We start from the raw sequence: 21,823 nt of genomic DNA on the forward strand, positions 1-21,823 counted from the left end.
AAAAGACACATTAGTCATTTGGGATGTGTTTATTTGTAACAGTAATACATGGTGAAATACGTAAATCAAGAAAGAACCAAAAAAATCATCTAAAAACCCACTGTAGAATGCCATATTCATCAAGATAAAAATAATGCGTCAATTTACATTAAGAAACTGTTAGCTGAGGTAAAGTTAAAATAGGTCTAGAAATGTTATGTACTCAAACAGCAATGTTTTCCCTTTTTATTCAATGTCTTTGCTTGTCTTCTAGTTGTCAGATTTTAAAGTTAATCAACATCATAGTCCAAAAGAGTGATATAAGGACTCTGGCCATAAAATAGGGAGTTACTGGCATCACAGTTGACGTAGTTGTAGCAGAGTGTGCGTCTGTCTGCACACAGACAGCCGCGCTTATGGCACCTGACCAACAGACCGACAGGCAGAGCATCATGTTGCTGTGAAGACTAGACTAAGGGAATGGGATGGATCACGATGCCGCAGCAGTCTGGGCTACAGTGACTGAGACCACATCTGCTGCCTGAAAAATAGGAATATAGGCCTGTGTTGCAGAAAGACATGACTGTGGTACATATGTTGGGGCTAAAATAAACTAAACAAACAGGGGCAAGGTGTAAAGTTTAGCCTGGAGCATGGATGAGGGAGTGAACGTAAGAAGAACCTACAGCGTCCATGCACACGAAGGAAATGACATTAGGGAGAAACAAAACATGTTGCTATTGCTTGGGTTAATGTCAAGAGTTTGCATAACTGAAGCCTTCCTATTTTATGGCGCAGAAGTCCAGTCGACACAAAATGGTTGTTGTTGTTGTTATCATTATTTACAAAATGAGTTTGGTAAACCAACGATCAGATGCCTTAAAGCCATGTTGACTCTATACCTACTATAGAGCTCACCCCAGCGGCTTGATTGATTTATAAAATAAAAACTCAATTTTTCCATTTGTTCTTTTTTTTTTTTTTTTTAAATCAGTATTGTACAAAAGCTATAGAGAATGAAGAATTCGATCACAGAATCAGTTTGACTTGCAACACTTCCATTCCTCGGTATGTCTTGTCCTCTGGCCTCTGAGCGAGTCTGTCTGCGAGGAGAGACATTTGGCAAATCACTGTATGAATGCATGTTAGGAAGAGTGAGGCATGACTGTGTGTGACTGTGTGTGGGCATGTGAGTGTTGCAGGCTGACCGCTGTGTGTGTGTGTGTGTGTAGGCTGTGTGTGAGTAGCTCCCAGAGAGTCTGTTTCTGCATAGTGATCCAGCAGACACTCACGAGAATGGGGAGAAAACGCCCAAACTAACCAACCAATTAGAAGCAGCGAGCCCAGAAATGGCCCATCCCTGATTGGCCTGTTAGAGTCTAGCTCCTCCTTTGGGATTTCCTTGCTACCGATGCAGATTCTGTCCATTAACAGTAAAGATTACCATTCTAATCCCGGCATGTGTGTGGATCTGTATGTGTGTATACATATGTCGCTGTGTGTATATGTGTGGGTGTGTCGGAGATAGAGAGGCACTGCTTGATTCAGTCCCTCCTTGGCAGCACAGACTCTGGCCAGACACAGGAGGCAGAGAGAGGAGTGTGAGAGCGAAGACGGAGAGAGGAGGTGCGAGGGGGAGTAGGGAGGGAGGAAGGGAGAGAAGGGAGAGTCAGTTTATGTCTGTAAGGCTGGGTGTGAGTCACCGCAGGGAGGAGAAAGGAAAGGAGAAGACAGCGCAGTGGAGGGAGAACTGGATCCATCTCAGTGATTGATATCTCTCCTGCCTGGAGTGAATGACAGAGAGCGCCCACCCCCCCTCCCCCCAGGAGGAGGAGGAGGAGGAAGGAGGGAGTGTGGAGACTCCTCCTGGGAGGTTGTTTGCCAGAGGAGGAATAGAAGAAGGGCTTGGCCAGGCAGGGAAATGTGCCAGACATTGCACTCGCACACACACACTCGCACACACACACACACACACACACACACACACACACAAAGGTGAGTGTTCTCCTCCTGATCTCTCAGTGCCAGTCAGGTCTGTCTTCCCGTGTGTCTCTTTATTTCTTCCCTTTGTTGATCTTGGCGTAGAGAGGGTCCTTCCCCATCTGTGCAGGAGAGAGAGAATCCTCAGTATCGACAAACATGTTCCCTGTTAAATCCTCCCTGGATCTGTGGCTTCTGCAGCCCATCTGAATATTGCATAATTATAAAAGGGAGGATCTGAATGTCTGATTCATTCTGTCAACTGACTAAACTGCAAGTATCACCAGCCTCTAAGACTGGCGCACGATTATCCAAGAGCACCAGCAGGTGGCAGTAGCATGCTGTGTTTTGGGAGATGGTCCAATCACTTCTCTTCTCACTGAAAAAATCCACCCCTCACTCTTGAAACCTTTTTACATGTGTGTGTTTGTTACTTAGTATGCCAATGTACAAGCAGACTCTCTCCCACATTCAGGCTCCCCCCAGGACCAGTATGAATCAGAGGTGTAAACTAGCGCCTTGAAAGACCAGTTATGAGTCATCATGTCTGTATTTCTCTCCAACTGAGCCCAAAGACAATGGTGGATGATGGAGCACAGCAGGCAGAGCACTGAGCTTGCTGCAGTTACTCATAATGGGCCCATTATTATCGTTCACATAATTACAGCCAGCCACTCAATCTGCCACGCAGACATCTTGATCGGAGAGTTGTGACTAGTCCATCAGACTTTGAAAAACTTGATGCGGGGAAGTGTGTTTCCAGCTCCCACACAAAGACCCGGTGCTTCAGTCTCATATGACGTATGACATGAGGTGAAACTTAGAGGAATGCACAAACGGAGGTATTAACTTAACGGCTCCAGCATAAGTTAAGGATCATCATTAAACTGGTCAGGGAAAAGGTGCTGACATGTCCTGACAGAACATGCTCTTCGTGCAGGTTTGTGATGTAACAATGCAGAGGAAAAACAATTCAAGTGATAGTCAGTAACTGATTCATTACAGCAATTAACCTACACGACTAAAAACAGTCAGTAACATAAACTATTAAACCTTCTCAGGCTCTCATGTGCTAAAAAACACAAACAGAATAATGAATCTGCTGCAGACTTTCAGCCAAATTGATTTGCACTAACAAAGGAAAATTTGACTCATCTCATATTTGAATGCAGTGTTATCACGGTTTACAGTTATATTTGGGATGACAACATTCAAGCACACTGTGCCACTCTGAAACCTGAGCTCCTGCTTAAGCTGTCCCAGCTCTCACCTGGGCGAGGAAGGTGCTTGCTAAGGCTTTGGATTATGGTGCACAGAGCTGTAACTGCAGGGCAGGCAGGCAGACAGTCAGCAGAAAGAAGCTGCCAACAGCCCTAAGAGAGGTGACAAAGAGGCTGAGACAGGCAACGACAGCGAGCACACACTGTTCAGCCCCTGCATCGAAGCCAAAGTGTGTCGCCCTGCATCATCTAGCCACTGTTGCCAACCGAGGCCAAGAGAGCAGGACGGTGTAGAGGCATGAGTGCTGTGTGTAGCACCGGCCCAAAGGCCAAAGTGTCTGGCTCGGCTGGTACTTGTGTATGTATGTATGAGTGTATGAGCGGTAGGCCCTGGACAGGGGGAGCAGTGTGAGGTTGTTCAGTGAACTGTGGAAGCAGGCCATTTCACCGCTGAGTCTCAGAAGCATTCGCTGGACATGATGAAATCACCGCAGGAAAAAAAAAAAAAACACTTACACCCCCACTAGTCTGAACACATGTCTGTTGAAACCACACGGTGGGAGGGGGAGGACAGGACAGGTAGTCAGTGCCAGTTGCAAACACGTATTTTGGCTCCAATATGAGCACAGGTGGTGACACTATCGATCACAGGTGTGCTTGTCTAGGGAATAACTGGGCCTATTGCGCAGGTGTGTGTGTGTGTGTGTGTATTTGGGAGGATGTCTCAAGTCGATGTGATTGAGCAAGTAAACACCATATGGGAGCCGTGTCATTGGACCAGGACCAAAGCTGTCCACATACTACTGAGACCACTAACTCTGCGCTTCTGGCCATAACACAGTCCGTCTGCAGCCAGATTCACCCGTCAGTTCTCTACGATCCTTCCCCCCACTTAAGGCCCACATCCACCTGCTGCCCTGCAGCTTTCAGACCGTTTCCATATGAGGACGCTGGCCAACAGGGGAGGGGAGGCTGCTCTGCCATCCCTCCTCATCCCTCTGAGTGGGGAAGGACTTGAAGGCTTCTTGGGCTTTAATTAATGCCAATTATGTCAGGGTAGTCATTAATCTTGGCACCCCAGTATTAGCTGATGAAAACAAAACCATCACATTTTCCCCTCTGTGAATGCCAACAGCTATCATTAAGGAGCCGCAGTCAGGAGCTGTGTGGGCGAGGACACTGGGTAGAGAAGTGGGGACCAAAATGGCTCACTTCAATATTCTTCAATCACTTCAAAAATAATTATGTGTGTCTGCAAAACTGTACGTTGATATGTCTCTAATACAAAGTTGCAGCCTGAGAAAGAGGTGTGAAAGTTTGCCTGAAGGAGAGTAGCGGCTGCTCTTCCTCACCACCTGAAACCTCTGACAATAACATTCATTGTAAATTACATCGCATCACAAAACATACATAATGCATAAATGACAGCACACAACATGGTTATGCGGAGCTAAACAGCGTATTGGAAAATCACAGACGAGGTCCTGTTCACTGAAGCACACAGTTTCTGATTAGCTGTCACGCCCTGTTGGCTTTCCCGGTGAGACGTGTGCTATTTAGAGAACCGGACGTTATGTTGGACCACGTCACAGAGACAGGACACAATGAGGGCGCAGAGCACTATGGCCAAAGTGATCATGCATGATGAATTCATTAAATCACCCGTGAAATCCCACTTGGTAATAAATAGGTACTTACACAACTCCAGGTGAGGCTACAACAAAAAACGGCCAGCACACAAAGTGTAATAGGTGTATGTAATATGCGCATGGACACACATGCCGAACCACTCAGTCAAACACATGCCTTCCTTTGATGATGCATGACAACATAAAACTATAAAAATAAGAGCAGAGATGCAACAGTAAATTTGCAGACAGCATACAGATAATTAAGATGGCTTGATAAGATGATACAAGAGACACCAGAAGAAAAGATAAGAGCAGGGATGCTGAGGAAGAGGAAGGTACTGATACCTACCCTGCCCTTCCTCTATCTAGCTCCCAGTCTCTGGACTGGCCTGGTCTGGGCTGGGCTCTGCTGTCTCACTGAGGCAGGGCGAGCCAGAACCACATGCCTGAAAAAGGGCAAGAAGAAAGGGAGGAAAGGGAAAGAAAAGTTGGAGAGAAAGGTTGGTGGAAATATCAGAGAAGGAAATCAGAGGAAGTGGACAGGAGAAAGAACTAAATCTGAAAGTCGACTCCCAGGATCACATGAGAGGATGTAAACAGGGAGCGAAGAGAAAACGTGTCGACACTGTGTAGGAGATCTAAGGACACTTGGAGTGTGACACTGCACCCCACACAGCTGGTCTTCTCTCAGAAAAACATTTGCAAATACGCGCAGACACACACACACACACACACAAACAAGCACTCATTCTATTAGCAAAGCCTCTGTGGATTTCATTGTAATGATCAGCTGCTTTTTTTTTTCTTTCAAACACTTTGGCTTTTCACACCTCATGCTGCAAAGACGGTGGGTGGGAACCTTTTTGTCTTAGTCACTCTCTCACTGATATTTCTCTGGGCTGTGTAAAGCCTCTCTTTCTTATTCAGACATGGTGACATTTTTAGCAGTGTGAAAGTTCAACAACAGTGGGATTGGAGGCATGTTTCATGTCTGGAGAGCGGCGTGTGAGAAAGGAAAGCATGAAAAAAACAAAAAACAAACATAAAAGGGAACAAAAGAGACACAGACAGAGCAACAACAAGGACCCGAAAAGTCATGTTTCTTTAAGGTCCCATATTTTGCTCTTTTCGGGGGTTTTATTTTAGATATTGATACCCTTAAGAAGATATATTTGTCGTTTTAAGGACCAAAAACCTTCTCAGTATGGTTTTACATCTCCTTTCTCAGGCTCCTCTCTGGAACTGTAGTAACAACACATCAGTGAGACACTCAGAAGGCAGACTCTGATCCTTTTGGCTGACTATTTGACTACTTTCTGAGGAATTAAATGGGAGAATAGCAAATTTCAGATAAATACTGGAAGGTTGGATGGTGCTTGCAGCGAGCACTGAGCACTTTCTACTTTCTTAGTACTGATATCAAACTTTGATCTTCATTACAATCAAGAAAGACGTGGAATTATGTATTATGGGACCTTTAAAATTTGTCAGGAATTTGGTCAGGAGATCTTCTCTGACCACTAACATCATTCTTTATCTTTTTGTCTTTCCTTCATTACTTTTACTTTCCCTCTCAGGGGGAGGTGCTTCTGGTGCAATAAATATTAATTGCCCCTGGAAGAAAAATTGGGTACCTTTTCTACTCTGTCTCACCAGAGATGGGCCTGTCCACGTGGAAGAAGTGATGTATAGATGCTACCTGGTTGGTATTAATAACAGCTTAATGATGTTGCTGACAATTCCTCCAGCTAATTTAACGCTGCGTTGACCATGCACGCGCGCAAACACGCTGAACCTTGACGACGCACACACATTGCAGTTGCTTGCATTCACATGGCAATACACACTTCATGTGCACATTCCCGCATCCACTGATAGGAACACGAGCGCACTCACACTCTTAAGAGACACAACAGACACAACAGCATCGGCCTCCCAATCAGCCAGAATGATTACCTTGGCTGCCAGCACTTTACAAAGGCTATTTATCAAGCGATTTCGCCATGCTTTACAGGTTATAGCACCATAAGGGGTGAGTTATTAAAGGATACACAGTTGACTAACTCCACTAACTGTTTGTAATGTCATCACTGTTATGACCTGGCTCAAGTGGCCACAACAAAAGGGACGCACGATGAGAAACTGTTGACAAAATGCTTTTTTCTTTTTTTAAAGTCAAATCGAACCAAATTAGACCAAATTAGCTAGTAATGAAACAATTGTAATACGAGATGTGAATATCAGCAGTATGTGCAAATATTACATGGTGGGTGTATGAGTGTGAGGGTATTGGAAAGTGGGGAATGACTGAGGACAGTGCACTGAGCCCAGGTACAACAGAGTGTAATCAGGTCACCTGCATGGGAGAGACAGATTAGACACGCCTAGCATAACACAAGGGTCATCACACTCAAACACGACTACACACTTATACACCTACAGCATCTTCCTCTCCACTGCGACTGGGGCTCCCCTCTGCTTCCCCAAAGGAGTCATCTGTGGGGGGGTCTGTGGCGTCAGTGGGGGGGTCACTGACGTGGGAGGCTGAGGACTTTGAGGGAGAGCTCTGCCTTGGAGCTGGGGTTGGCGCTGTAGGGGAGCACGAGTGGAGTCAGACAGCATCAAACCAGGCAGCGATTTTTTAAACAGGCACACACAGAAACGGAGCGCTTACGCGAGTTGGTGGATGGGGTTGTGGAGGTGACTGGTGTCAGATTCATTTGAGAAATGTCAAAGTCATCACAGTCGTCCGTGTCCTGGGCAGTGCCCACACGGCTGAAGTAAGTGCTGAATGCCTCTGAGGTTCCTGCTAAACTGGGCTGATCAGCCTTTTTTGATGGCATGGCTGGAGGCTTCGCCAGCTGAAAATCCTGGAGAAGAGACAGAAGTTATTAACTCTACGCTTTGACGCACTGCATTGCATTCAAGACGGGCACTCATAAATCATTGATCTTTGTCAGTAGTATCATTTAGAGTTTTTTATCTCAAGTGTAATGGATGAGACTGCTGACGGGAGCTCTAAATCTAGTTTGGTCCAAACCAAATGTCAGACTGGGGAATAAAGAAGAGTAAGAATGCTATGTTAAGATGCTGATGTTACCCTGTTTGTGACTAGTGGAGGAACTCTCCTGCTTGTTGTCAGTTTCTCACTTGCCATTCCCTCTCTCACTCGTTCCTTTTTCATTCCTCATTCCAGTCTTCTTTACTGTTTGTCTGTTGTGCTAGATCTTACCAAAGTAAAACAACCTCCCATATCATAACTTGTTGAGTTTTTGTCCTTGAGAAAAAACAAAGCTTAACTTGTTTCATACTTTGCTGTGTCACACAGTTAGCATATGCCTTACTTATAGACAAAATATTCTCTAATATGTCACATTTAGTCACCACTCTCTGTATATACACACAGAAAAGAAATGACAAGCTGGAAATTTCTTATTAGAAAACAAAGTCCAACTCCCCCCACCTTGAAGAGCTCCTTGGCCATCTTCTTCCCCTTCTCCCTGTGCTGCGGACTCGACGACGCCGAAGGTGAGGGAGCTGAAATGCTGGCTCCGGCGCCCGAATGGCTCTCGCCAGCTGGAGTGACAGTCGTGACGGGGGTGAGCGTTTGGAACATGGCAGCAGGCAGGGTGCCCACAGGCTGGGCAGGGAGGTAGGCTGTGGGGGGAAAGGCTCCGGCTGCCATGGCTGCCCACTGCTGCTGGGTTGCAGGAAAGATGTTGGCCTGGCCCCAAATGAGAGGCTGGCCGCCTGGCAGCACCTGTGCTACCGGGCCTAATGGAGACTGGACCCCAAAGGCCAGCGGTGTTTGGGCAGCGAACGCCTGCTGGGACCAGTGGCCAGGAGGTACTGCACCCATCGTCACATAACCTGGTGGTGAACGGTAGGGGAAAAAAGCAAATGTGATTTCTTTTAGAGCTGTCCAACAAAAGGCACAAAAAGTCCACAAGCCCATATAAACTGCTGGTCCCTGCATATGCAGTAATAAGATAATGAGACAGGGTGCAATGAACAGCAGGATCAACTTCTCCATTTTTCTAATGCATGTGTGCCAAGACGTGGCTGCTTGTTCTCCTTGCTGGTTCTTCCAAAGCATTCAGAATCATTTTTTGCTTTTATTAATAGATCAACAAAAAGATAAGAGTAAGCTCAGTCATTGTAAAATGCACAACCTTTGCATTTGTCAGTGTTGCTCTCTCTCTCTGCCCTGGACTCATTTATTTTCTGACGCTATATATGTTGAAACAGCTAAATTAACCATAAAGCGTGCAGCTACTAACTGCCAGCCAAACAGGGGACATCCCCGATGTTTTTTGCAGCATTCTATAATGATTAAAGCTAGAACAGGAACCTTCAGAAGAGGCGATTAAAATACCTACAGTGCACATGCTCACTGCTGCTTTTTCCTACACACAAACACACACAACCAACCGCGTATCACCAGAGAGCGTTGCCCCACTTCTGCCTGCAGTTAATGTGGTGTCTCCTAATGGTCATGGTGAACTCTCATAATTACCTCCAGAGTGAGGCAGAGTCATTTTGAAAAGGCAGAGCTTAACATACACTCATTAAAATCACTCAAACTCATCAGTAGAGGCTTATTGTATTACAGTCTTGCTCTTCTTCTATTTCTGGTCTCCAGTTGTTACCTACAGCAGAGAAATTTGACATGGCTGCTGTGCTATGCTGCTGGGAGAGGAGCAGAAGGGGGCACTGAGGTAACAAGAGGTAGACGCCACATCTGAATTCAATAGGCCCTGTGCATATCAATACAATCATCTCATCATGTTTTATTAGTATCCTCTGACCACAGGTAAATCAGCAGCATCTGAGGCAGCAAGCTAATGACGTATTTCGTATTCTCCTCTCCTGTCCCCCCTGCAGCGTTCCTTTCTCTTTACTTAGAGCAACGGTGCTGTTTTTCAGAATGAACAAGATCCTACCTGAGGGCACAGATGCAGGATTGAAGGGGGCAAACAGTTCTGTAGGAGGCTGCAGGCCCTGCGATGGGTCAAGGGTGTTGGCTGGGGAGGCTGGGGTCTGTGGTAGGGTTAGGAGTATCAGAGTGAACATAGAAAGGAGACGGCTCAGAAATACTGACCGACATTTAGGGTTAGGGTTAGAAGATCCCTATGTGTGCATGTAAGGTACTTACCGACGGAGATGTGATGTCAGGAGGCGTGGACATGTCTCCAAAAATCTCTAACTGGTTGATATTCTGAGAAATCAGAGAAAGCACACTCGCAGTCAGCTACAGTGACAATTCTGTTAGAGTATTTCCGTTATGTGAGTCCATATCCATTCCAGTGCAACGTGCATCACACACTGCATGCAACACCACATTGGCTCAGTAAGTTTGTCATTGACTTACCTTAGCACTGTGGCGGCAACACAGAGGAGGTTACAGAAGGGCGAGGAGAGATGATATAATGAGATGAAATGATTGACTATGGTGACATACCTACCAAGAGTAATCACAATCTTTGTCATTTGCTCCAGATAAAAAGGTGCTTTCCAGCAGCTGCTAAATCCAGACACCCACCACATCATTAGTGTACCACTGTCTTCTTCTAGGCGAGTCATTAATGCTTTCCTCTTGTAGAAGATATATGCCTTTGCCTCGGAGGGTACAACTATCAAAGAAGGCAGCCTGATATGAATTTGTTCTGTATCGTTCGGTCCTTTCACCGTTTTCCCATGATCCTTCTCTTTGGTATTTAGCCCTTTTCTTGCACATTAAAATCTTTAGGCCACTGGCAAGTGAAGGAAACTATTTTTAGTCAATAAAGGAATTTAAGCCTTGAATACATGGTCACAGATTTGCATAAATCATGGATGCAGATAATTTCTGGAGAGATAATGAATGTTCTTAGAATATCGTCTTTCTCGTTTGATTGTGTGGGTCACACATAGTCCATAAAGTTCTTTTTAAATGTATCAGCAAATGGATCTGTGAGCATGGCGTTTTACTGTTATGGATCGGATGGTGAAATTCAGAATTTTTACAAAGAGACGAGGGGGAATAGAGGCTGTAACATGGACTATTATTTCTGCAGAGCCTAGTGTGGGAGATAAACATCAATTCAGCCCGACGATAAGCTTGATACCCGAGATATACAAAATAGTTCATCCACAGGGACTGATAACGGGATATACATGGGATTAAATTCAGAAAACACATTTTAACAAACACTTTTCTTGACCTAAAATGCATTGAATTGCCCGAGTTTTTTCAGAATTTTGTGCCACTTAGTGGCACACAGTCAATATCTAAAGTTCAAACAGAAATCGCAGGCTCAGGAAAAGTGCACACAAAGTGCGAGGAGCGTTCAAAAGGCACACACACATGGGCAATTATAGACTAGACTGTCTACTATCTGTCCACTTTTTGTTCACTTGACTCAAAGGTCTTTATATAGACAGAGGCAGGGACTGTTCTGGATGGTCAGTGAGAGGTTCAGCCCTCTATCCTTCATGTTCACTTTGACCTCAAAGGACCCTTGCTCTGAGCCAGCAGACTGCTCCTCTCCAGGCTTTACTGCTCATCTTCCTGCTCTACGCGTGGGTGCAACCGTTCACGTGGAACTCCACTCTACTCCACAACCTGGTTACTTTGGTAACATCAAGATTGCATGTTTTATTCATAAATGACCAAGGGTCAGGACTGGGGGGGGTGACTCCCAGCTAGAAGAGAGCAGAAGTGGTGCAGCAGAGATGGGGATGAGACAAAGGATATCGGCTGAGGACGATACCAAAAGAATTCATTCATGAGGGGCGATAGGTTATATTTAGGACAGCATGTCACCTGTTCAGAAATACTAAACACCCTGAAACAACAGGAGCACCATGCCTCCCTGCATATCTGCATAGCTTCTTACCTGAGTCACCATATCCAGATCTAAGTGTATTAGATCTGCCACAGCCTGCTGCTGCTGCTGCTGCTGCTGCTGCTGCTCCTTCTGTTCTTGTTGGAGGGGCTGATCATGATAATGATGATGATAGTGGTGGTGGGGGGTGTTTTGATGTCCGTTCTGCAATCGCAACCCCAGTGTTAGATGACAGGTGGAATGAGTACAGACATATTAGTTGTTTTTAACACACCCAAAGAGCAGCTGAGGCAGAAGGGAGTGGGGTGAAATGAAGCTAATTTAGGAGGAGGAGAAGGTGATGTTATGCAGGTGTTCTAGTCACGATATGTGCTCACTCAAACACACAACCACGTGCACACACACACACACACACACACACACACACACACACACACGAACAAAGTAAGGTTCTTCTTCCCAGACTTAAAGACCAAGCTATGATTTAAAGAGGTTTAAAGATCATCCCTACCTTAAGTGTAAACTACAGCACTGAGCTGGGGTTTAAACACCAGCTGTGTTTTTGTAAAAGCTGCTCCCCTGTGTCAGAAACCACAGTAAGAGAGACAAATGGAGAGGCAGGCAGACACACTGGGAGGAGCTGGATTAACTAACTGCTGTTTGCTCTATGTGAGGACAGAAAAACCCTTTCTCTGTCCTCAGTCCCTGCATCTCGCCCCTGTAATAATGATAATTACACGATAAGGCCATTTTACTAACATCAACAAATCTACAGCATAAATACAAAGCCTAATGTGAATTTATCCTACTAATTAGTATTGTTTGATGTCTGACATCAGTGTGTTTGAATGTATAACACATGCATCCTTTACACACGTGACTGTAAGAGAAAACTTCCAATACACACCGCTACATCAGAAGTACAGACATAATGTGCAGTATATTTTTTATTTTGTCAAGATGAAAGCACGGCCATCATTAATGGATTGTAGAGAACAATAACAGCTTTTTGAATATGAATCATCTTTTATAGTTATTTCCTTACAGTTGGAAAGAAACGTATAAGAATATTTTATTTATTTATATATCTTCGGGTTGGAAATATATAGTACCTGCTGTCCTACAGCCACACTATTTTGCCTTCTTTATGCTCACCCTCTGCCCATCGTTCTTTCTTGCCCTACCAGTTATCCCTCTGTGCCCATTAAACACTCTTCCTATTTCTTCACTTGGCCCTTTATCAGCTCAACCGCCACCTATCAATTCGCCATCTCCAGGGAGACAGTAATTACCTGTGCACATGTGTTCTGCATACAATTAACGCAGCCTCTCTAATTAACAGCACCTTGTTGATTGTGTGCCACATGCACACACACTCACACACACAGACACACAAGCTCACAGAAAGTCACAATCAGACGGTTCCAGACGTTACTTTAATATAAGCTTTTTTTTTTTTTTTTTTTTTAAATCTGGTAGTCTGGGTGTCTTGTTATAATGAGGAGCCTCTGCGACCCAGACCTGGGCGATGGAGGCTCAGTCTGGTGAAGTGGTAAGTCTCTTTTCTGGTGGGGAAGGAGCCGGAGCGAAGTCTGTGCGAGGTGGAGTGCTACCAGTTGGATTTGGTGCGGCTTACCTCCACGCATAGACTTGGCTCTAGATCCAAAATTCTGGATAGGGGCTGGACATTATTCTTCTCTGGAGTTGCTAAGGCCATGAGGTGTCAGGTGTGTGTGGGGATACTTACAAGTCCTAGATTGGAGTTTACCCCAGTGGACCAGAGGGTGGTCTCCCTACGCTTGAAGCGTGATTGGGAGGAACGGCATCCCCGATCTGAACCCGGGTGATGTTCTATTATTAGACTTCTGTGCTAGCCACCATTTGTCAATAATGAACACCATGTTTTAACACAAGGATGCCCATAATTGTAGTTGGTACCAGATCACCCTAGGCCAAAGATCAATGATCAATTTTGTAATCAAAGCATCTGACCTGAGACCACGTGTTTTGGACACTCGGGTAAAGAGAGGGGCAGAGTTGTCAGCTGATCACCTTCTGGTAGTGAGGGGTCAGATGGCAGAGGAAACCCCTGGACAGCTCTGGCAAGCCCGAACGAGGAGTGATAAGCCAGCGCATCTCCCAAGGGAGGTGCTCCTGGCACATCCAACTGGGACGAGACCTCGGGGCAGACCCAGGACCAGGTGGAGAGATCATATTTCCTCACTGGCATGGGAGTTCCTTGGGAACCCCCAGTTAGAATTAGCCGACATTGCTGGGGAAAAGGAAGTTGGCGGTTCCTTGCTAAAGCTGTTCCTGACTTTGGATAAGTGGTTGAAGATGGATGGATGGATGGGTGGATAGTAGTCTGGCCAATTTAGTCACATATTTTCATTTACATACATTATATGATATCATATCATATATCAAATCCAGTGTTTGAGCAGAGTTGACGTGTTTGACATTTTGGTGTAAATATGTTGGCTGTTTACTGTCTACACTCTTTCATTTCTTCAGGGGTCAGGAGCTCTATCGATTCAAAATGTGTGCGTGTGTACTTGTGTGTGCCTGATGTATTGATTTGTCATCATTTAAGAAGGTGGCAGAGTAAACAACAGAAGAGATTGCTGCAGACAGGATGTCACATCTCTACCACTGGTGTTGTTTAATCGCAGGTGTAGTGTGTGTGTGTGTGTGTGTGTGTGTGTGTGTGTGTGTGTGTTCACCCGCACACCACTGATCTTATCTAATGCTACTATGGAACTATCTGTCCGTATGCTGAGGAGGCAATGAACCTATCCCGCGGATGAAGCAAATAGAAAATCCACACTCAATGACAATTGTCGTTTATTGCCTGTGGTGACTCTCCAATCCTTTTCACAGCAGGTGCTACAGCAGCCCTAAAGCCATTTTGGCAGAAAAGGAAAAATTTGCAAACATCCAAATGTTAAACTGGTAATGACTGAGTTTTATGTTTTAATTTATAATAAAGACATAAATGTTGATGGCATGGTGTGATGACTACAGAATAATGGCCTCATCTGCTTTCACAAGCTTTCCTTAGTTTTGTCCTGGTAGGGAACTACCATGGTTATAAGACTGCATTCTTTCAAACGAGAGAGCTCCAGGACTTGAGGTATTAAAGAATTGACATTTCATTGGCAGAATTTCTGCTAGTTCTTTAGATATGTAAAAAAAACGTAAAAGCTGTTAAAACAACTGTGTTTACAATGCACGTGAATTTCTTGCTTTGCATCTCAGCCAGGCTAATGGCAGCAGCTCCTCTCTTATGACAAAACCAGCAACGAACCAGCATTAATAAGGACATCAGGGTCAGCCAAATCAATCTCTGTTTGATTCTGTTATTTCCAGTGGTGGTGTTGATTCTATAGTGCCCTGTGCTGTTGGTGGAAAACCAATCCAGTGTTTGGGACAACAGTGCCAAGCTTCTTCCTTCAACATTTCATCCCATCATGTGCATTATTTCCCCCTAGTCGCTCTATATAAACAATAATGTTGCATTTTCAGTTTACTCAAATTCATTTCATTGGCACTAAAGTTGTATTCAATTTATTTTGTAGTGCCACTAACAGTGGCTTTCCCGCAGTGCTGCCACGCATGACTTTGCACTGAATTTTAGACGCTGAACTAAGAATTTTCTCCTGGAGACTCAAATTTACACTTTGATGCAAAAGTGGCATTTTGACATTTTAAGGAAAAGGCCTGCTGTGATATCACTGAGAAATTCAACCGAAATTGAGCAGCAGCTCCACAGTAATTTCCTTCCCTCTTTTAGTCTGGATTTATTTTAAAGGGAAATTAAATTATCAACAGGCACTACAGCGGCATAGTGGTTAGCACTTGCCCCACACAAGAAGGTCGTGGGTTCGGTTCCCAGCCTGGGGCCTTTCTGTGAGTTTGCATGTTCTCCCCGTGTCTGCGTGGGTTTCCTCCCACCGTCCAAAGACATCATACTTGGGTTAACTGGTGACTCTAAATTGTCTTTGTCTGGCTCTGTGTTGGCGCTATGACAGACTGGCGACCTGTCCCCCCCAGTGTGAGCTTGGATTGGCTCCAGCACCCCCCGCGACCCGGAAATTGATAAGTGGCAGAAGATGAATGAATAAATGAATGAATTATCATCAAATTGTACCACGAGCTGCTTTCCAAAGATTATTTTCAAAAGAATTTTCTCTGATCCATTTAAATTTCCATGATCCAGGGTTACATTTACTCCTTGTGATTGACTGGAAAGCCTAAAAGACTTGAATTCGCTGTATTTCAACCTGAATGGGTGACTGGTCCAATTGGTTGCACAACAAGAGAGAAATATTGGATTTGTTCACGTTCAGATGCCGGCCAACACAAGAGCAATCCAAATAGCAGCATATGTTGTGGGCTGGGTGAGGAGAGAACAGTAATACTATGGTGCCTATAAGCTTCTTACCAAAGCTGGGGATAATATGCAGCCAGAAAACTGCGAGAGTGAGTCCCAGCCAACCAAAATAGACTGGGATTCTGACTGCCAGCAGTGGCGTGGGGGAGTCCAGTGTTAGCGGTTTAATGATAAAAGCGCCACCGCAGAGAATATGCAGAGAGATGGCGTGCTCCGGCTTGACGAAGAGAATACTGATCCACATAACAGCAGCGTTAGATGCAGTGTTGACACAGACACTCAGGGACCTGGTTATTTTAAGTGTGAAGGTCTTAGCAGAATAAATTGGGCTGCGATATAACTAGCATCTTTATAGACTGATAAAGAGCAGCTGAGTTATAGTGCAGCCTGAAAATGGTCAAGGTCATCTTTCATTTGAGCCACTGGCTGGGTGAGCCATTAACAAGTTCATACAGTTCATACAGGCACACACACGTGTGCAGACACACTGACACACACACACACATTGTATACAGACTTCCGCAGCAAACACTCTCTTAAATGCATGAGCAGTGTGAAAAACTTGATGCCCTGATTCAAAGACATAAGGCCATGCATGTCTACAGGCAGTCATTTCATTTATATCCATGTGACAATGAACACAAATTCCCTCCATACAATCTGCAATAAGGTCATGCAGGGTTTTTTTCTGGATTCAACAATGGCAAACCACAGCCTGGCATGCTTCATTGTCACAAACTGACATGACACACATACATCCACACATGTATAATATCCCAGAGCAGGCACCACGAAGCATGAGGAGAAGGGCACCGGCCACCACAGCTACGGCACAAGCAGAAGAGTAGCACAGCACACTGCACAAGAGCACTGGGTCCCAGCAAACCTCTCAGGGAAAGAAAACTCACAAACACATCAGATTACTGTGTGGGAGATACATTAACAGGTAGTGGAGTCAATGCAAAATTAGAGATCCACAAGGCTGCTAAAGGAGAGGGGCACCGGAGGAAAAGGCTAAGGTGTGACAGCTGAGAGGTTTGTCTGAGAGGGGGAGGGGGTAGTCAGACACAGGCAAACACACAGTCACTCACTGGGTGTCGCTTTGGGACGTCATAGACCCCTTCCTTCTGCTGACTGGTGGGAACCTACACAATTGGCCAATAAAGTCAGAGAACAGCCGAGAGAGCCTGTTACCTCTGGATTAATCAAGCAATGCAACAGTCTTTACACATAACCCTCATATCACTGCATTACACTGGATGGCAACTCAAAGACTGATATGGTGGTTGTGTGAGAAAGAGAGAGAGAGAGAGAGAGTGGGGTTAATCCAAATTAAAACCTGTGGAGTAAATCTAAGAGATAAATCAATAGACTGATGCTCCCTAATAAAGAATGGATAAGGCTGCGTCTTATCACTCCCACAGACATGTAATAACTCACATTGTCACACACATGGAGACATGTAATATCCATGTCATGCGGGCAGATAGATTTGACAGTCTGTGCAATGAAAAGAAACAATGAGCACCCTATGACAGTGGCGATATATATGATGGTTTTTGTTTTTCCTGGAGTGACACGAGGTTTGAGATAAAGTTTTATTCAGATTCTTAATAAGACCGTGTGCTAAATGAAAAACAGCTCTGATGTGTCTCGCACAGCCTGTCCCATTCTTTCTCCTCCTCTCAATGGCTTGTTTACTTCTTTCACATGTTTATTTCCAGAAGCTGCCATCTTTATTCATACATTAGCTCCTCTGTGGCTGGAGGCTGGCTGAGGCTCACGTTTCTTACGCCTGATGTATGTGTGTGTGTGTGTGTGTGTGTGTGTGAGCGAGAGAGCTGAGTGGGGGCTTTGTTTGTATGTGTATCCGAACATTTCTCTGCTTGTGAATGTTTGTGCACGCGCCAGTGCTCTTTTCTATTTTCAATCCATTTTATTTAAAGATCAAACGAGAGGCTGGTGATTAATCTTTCTTTCCCCCACTTTCTTTCATCTCCTCGGGAAAAAAAAGAGGTAGAGAAGGCGAGAAAAAATGGGAGGGGTCCTCCTTGCACACAGGCCAGGAATAACCTCCATATCCCCTCCATGTACACAGAGCCCTCCCCCTCTTTATCCCTTGGAGGTCTATGCATGCCTTGGAGGAGTGTACCCCGAGAAAGGTTCCTCTGCCTGGGGTATCTAGCTTAAGGGCCCTCTGGCGGGTTATCTGGTTGTTTGCCACTGAATCTTATTGCCTTTTACTTGGAGGTTCCATTTTTATGTGTGACAAAAGAAGTCATTACATTTATGAGGAGGCCACTATATACTTATCCCATTAAGGACGGATGTAGCTTGTACCTGTTGGCCGGCACATGACAAAACTCAGACAGAGCGGGCTTGTGAGTACCTGATAAATGCTCTCTTCTGATTGGTCGCGGATGGGCTCGTGTCCCGCCTCAAACACAATGTACTATAACATCAGCAGCAGAGGAGTGAGAGAAAAACAGGAAGAGGGAAAGAAATTGGCAGATAAAGAAATTGAGAGAAATTGAGTGGTGAAAGTGTAGAGTTTATTAGTCAAACAACAGTGTCAATAAAGCTCTCATTAAAAAGCAGCTGAAGAACAGATCCCTGATGAGACATGGAAGGGAATTTAAGCAGCAAAAAGTCCCACGGTAGCTGAGAAAATTAATACATCTTTCAGCTTGTCATGCACCGCAACTGGGAGACATGCTCACAAACGCACAGTCACAGAGTCACAAACACGCCGATCTGATCGTCTAACCAGTGTCAATGACTCCCCACACATACACGTTGCCCAACAAACTGCACATATTGTGCTGTTACCACAACTTTAACGAAACAGGGACCATCTCCCCACAGTGCACACAGAGAGAGGAGCAAGCTGAGTGGCTACAATATGAAGCAGGTAAAAGCAGCAATGTGATTGGTCAGGAAGTTACCTGGTAGACCGGGTCCTCCAGATCCTCCTCCAGTATTGTCTGCAGATGAGTGGCAGCAGGAAAGAGTCGGAGAGATCAAACAGAAAGGAGAGAGGAACAGAGAGGAGATGGCCGGAAGAGAGGGAAGAAGAAGGGGAGTTAAGCCGGAGGACTAGAGAGTGCAGGCGGAAAGCCGAGCAACACATAGCAGCTTCCTTTCATTCACTTCATCATGGGGGGGGCACACAGAGAATTAAAGAGAACTTTAACAGGAGATGTAGAGAAGACAGAACAGAGTATGGTAAAATAAGTGCAAGGGGCAGGCGTTGCCACGGATGAAACCTAGAAAGTGGGTGCTGTGTACGTCACTCACTTGCTTTGATGTAGCTTGAGTCTTACTTGACTTGTCTGTCAAGAGTCTCCCTTAAGCACCCATTATATTAATGGCAGACGATTAAAGTAAAGGTAAAAAAGGCAGCAGCAGTGAGCGGTGAGGTGTACCTGGTAGACAGCCTGCTCACACTGCTTATCTTTCTGGGCCTTCTTCTCCATCTCCTCCCTCTGCTTTATCTCATAGATGAGCTGAAACAAGTCCCGCAGGTCCAGGATCACAGGCTCCGCCTAGGGCAACAAGGACACGTTGTTCAGCATCGTAACAGGCAAACACGCTCACTACTACATGCGTTGCAATCAAGCCTGTTTATTCAAGTTATGTGTCCATTTCATTGAGGTCGTGGTCAAACCGGCATTAGCAACGAAAACAATAAAAAAATAAAAATCAAATCTGCATGGCCACAATGACTCGCTGCACGGATGTCTGTAAAACCACTCCAAACTGTGTTCTTGCTCTGGCTTCAGACAATGACATGAGCATATACTGGCCTCTTGTCTTTCCTTGTTACATACGCTTGTCACAATTGCCAGCAACAAACCTGTTAGATGTCTTACAACGTATAACTACTGTCACCGCACAACAGCAAAGGGTCTTACGGTGCAATGGTGTTTCAGACCTAATTAATTATTGACTGGAGCTATGCAAAGTGCAGCCAGAGTTCAGAGACACGACATTGCCTTGTTTAAAGTGCTTCTATTTTAGACTTTCTGCTAGATGTCCTAAGCAGCACAGAGCTGTCAACAGACGCACTGCCATAAACGGCGGCTTCTGCTGAGCCAACAGTGATTCAGACTACCACCTTTTGACTCGGATCCTCTGTGAAAGAAACTTTCTATTTTTTATGCTTCATCTCTAGCAAAACTTTAAGGCAAGACAAGATACCTGAGAGGCCAGAGGGAACAGTGAATAGTGCAGCTGTAAATGCAGAAAATCTGGGGGACAATGTAGGAGGAGCGGTCAGCTCGTAGGACCAGAGAGACAAGATAACCTCAATTCATCACTCGAGAATTAGATGATTAGTTGAAAGCCACGGGCAACAACTGTGAATGATTTTAAGTAAAAGTGGTGGGACAGGCTTTCACTGCAGACACAATGTTCTATTTAAATATACATTGATTGGGATTTCTTGACTCACTAAATTCTGCTTCAGTTATTGGTGGGATATCTGCAGAGCGATCCTGATGTCCCTGGCAAATTGAATTTCCCTCAACCTGCCCATCTTTCTCAGTCAGCGATTCTGAGTGCAATTGTATAACTAAGATGGTTGACAGCAATGATAACGTAGTAAAAGCTTGGCAGAAATTGGACAGACTAGATTTGTCCAATACATTTGTCCCTCAGTGGGGAGATCTGCAGAGTCCCGTGTCAAATAATGAATACACAAAATAGCACTTGACTCTTGACTCTGAGAGGTAGACACCTATGAGTGACACCAACATGGTTCAGGAGAGCAAAATAATGGTTAAGCAATTAAACTAAACTAATAAAGTTTAGTTAAATTAAATTAAAAAAAGTGATGTAACCCCCATCTCCCAGACTCCAACCCACTGAGCTCACATTTTGCAACTAATGTAACAAAACCCATTTTATGTTTCACAATTAGCACGATAATAAATGCAAAGCACAAAATTGTTATTCTGTTTAATGGTACAACAATCTGTAAATATTACACACTGTAACTGTGCCAACTGAGTGTGTTACTGGTTCCTCAACAGCACTGAATGCTACACTCAGCAGTGATGGCTGAACAAAGGCACACCAGCATTTCTTTTTTTTTTATGTGTGTTGTTGTTCTGATGCTCACAGCAGTAAGTCCCAAAAGATCAGAGATCAAAATGAAAGATGTCCCAAAAGGTCTCATATTTTCTGCTTTCCTTGGGTTTTATAAGTGTCTGGTCCAAGATTGCCCTTGTCTGGAATGGACCCATTCATCTTAATTATAACTTTTCTAAAAATCATAATAAAGAAATCTTTTCCAACACAATTAGTCGACTTCAGCACTAAAACTTGTTAAAGAAAAGACATCTCTTGTGTGCAGACTTTGAGTTAAAAAGTAAGCCAATTATTCTTGAATGCTCCTTTAAATTGGCCTTTTCGGAGCAACTTTAAGTCTCAGTCTTCATGATGACAGAGATGCTTTGTTAATTCACATCAAAGTGGTTACTTTCCAATTACAGTCTCAGCCTCAGCCATGAGCTCTTCTCCTCTCTCACTGGCTGCTCCACATCTGATAGTCTATGTACCAATGACGGCTGGTTCAAACTATCAAAATGGGAGTAAAATATAGTTGTCACCTTTCCTTACGCACACTTCAGGTAAATTACCTCTTAGTGAGAGACCTTAACCTCTCTCAAGCAGAGCAGCATCAAGTGAGCAACAGATTTTTATGTGTAATTGTGGCCAGTGTATGTTGAGACTGATGGGTGTGTGCGTGCGTCTGTGTGAATCTGTCTAAGTCATAGAGCTGCGGTTCAT

The 21,823-nt window shown here is 44.6% G+C and overlaps 1 protein-coding gene across 4 annotated transcripts in view; it reads right to left on the minus strand.

The window, feature by feature from the left end:
* Positions 1-914: 914 nt before the first annotated feature.
* The window catches only part of dab1a (DAB adaptor protein 1a), a 68,183-nt gene continuing 47,274 nt past the window's right edge, over positions 915-21,823 (minus strand). The window contains exons 6-15 of one of the 4 annotated variants that reach the window (XM_029500879.1): positions 19,456-19,575; positions 18,976-19,014; positions 18,420-18,482; positions 17,122-17,175; positions 9,966-10,028; positions 9,754-9,850; positions 8,274-8,680; positions 7,485-7,680; positions 7,251-7,399; positions 915-2,081 (exon numbers count right to left, since the gene is read on the minus strand). In XM_029500879.1, the coding sequence (XP_029356739.1) occupies positions 2,034-2,081; positions 7,251-7,399; positions 7,485-7,680; positions 8,274-8,680; positions 9,754-9,850; positions 9,966-10,028; positions 17,122-17,175; positions 18,420-18,482; positions 18,976-19,014; positions 19,456-19,575 (1,236 nt within the window). In that variant the 3' untranslated portion in view covers positions 915-2,033. Of the gene's footprint in view, positions 2,082-7,250; positions 7,400-7,484; positions 7,681-8,273; positions 8,681-9,753; positions 9,851-9,965; positions 10,029-11,688; positions 11,842-17,121; positions 17,176-18,419; positions 18,483-18,975; positions 19,015-19,455; positions 19,576-21,823 lie in introns of all 4 variants that reach the window. The other 3 variants (XM_029500876.1, XM_029500877.1, XM_029500878.1) reach the window with 3 other exon arrangements.

Source organism: Echeneis naucrates, chromosome 4 (genome assembly GCF_900963305.1).
Source record: "Echeneis naucrates chromosome 4, fEcheNa1.1, whole genome shotgun sequence".
Classification (NCBI taxonomy): domain Eukaryota; kingdom Metazoa; phylum Chordata; class Actinopteri; order Carangiformes; family Echeneidae; genus Echeneis; species Echeneis naucrates.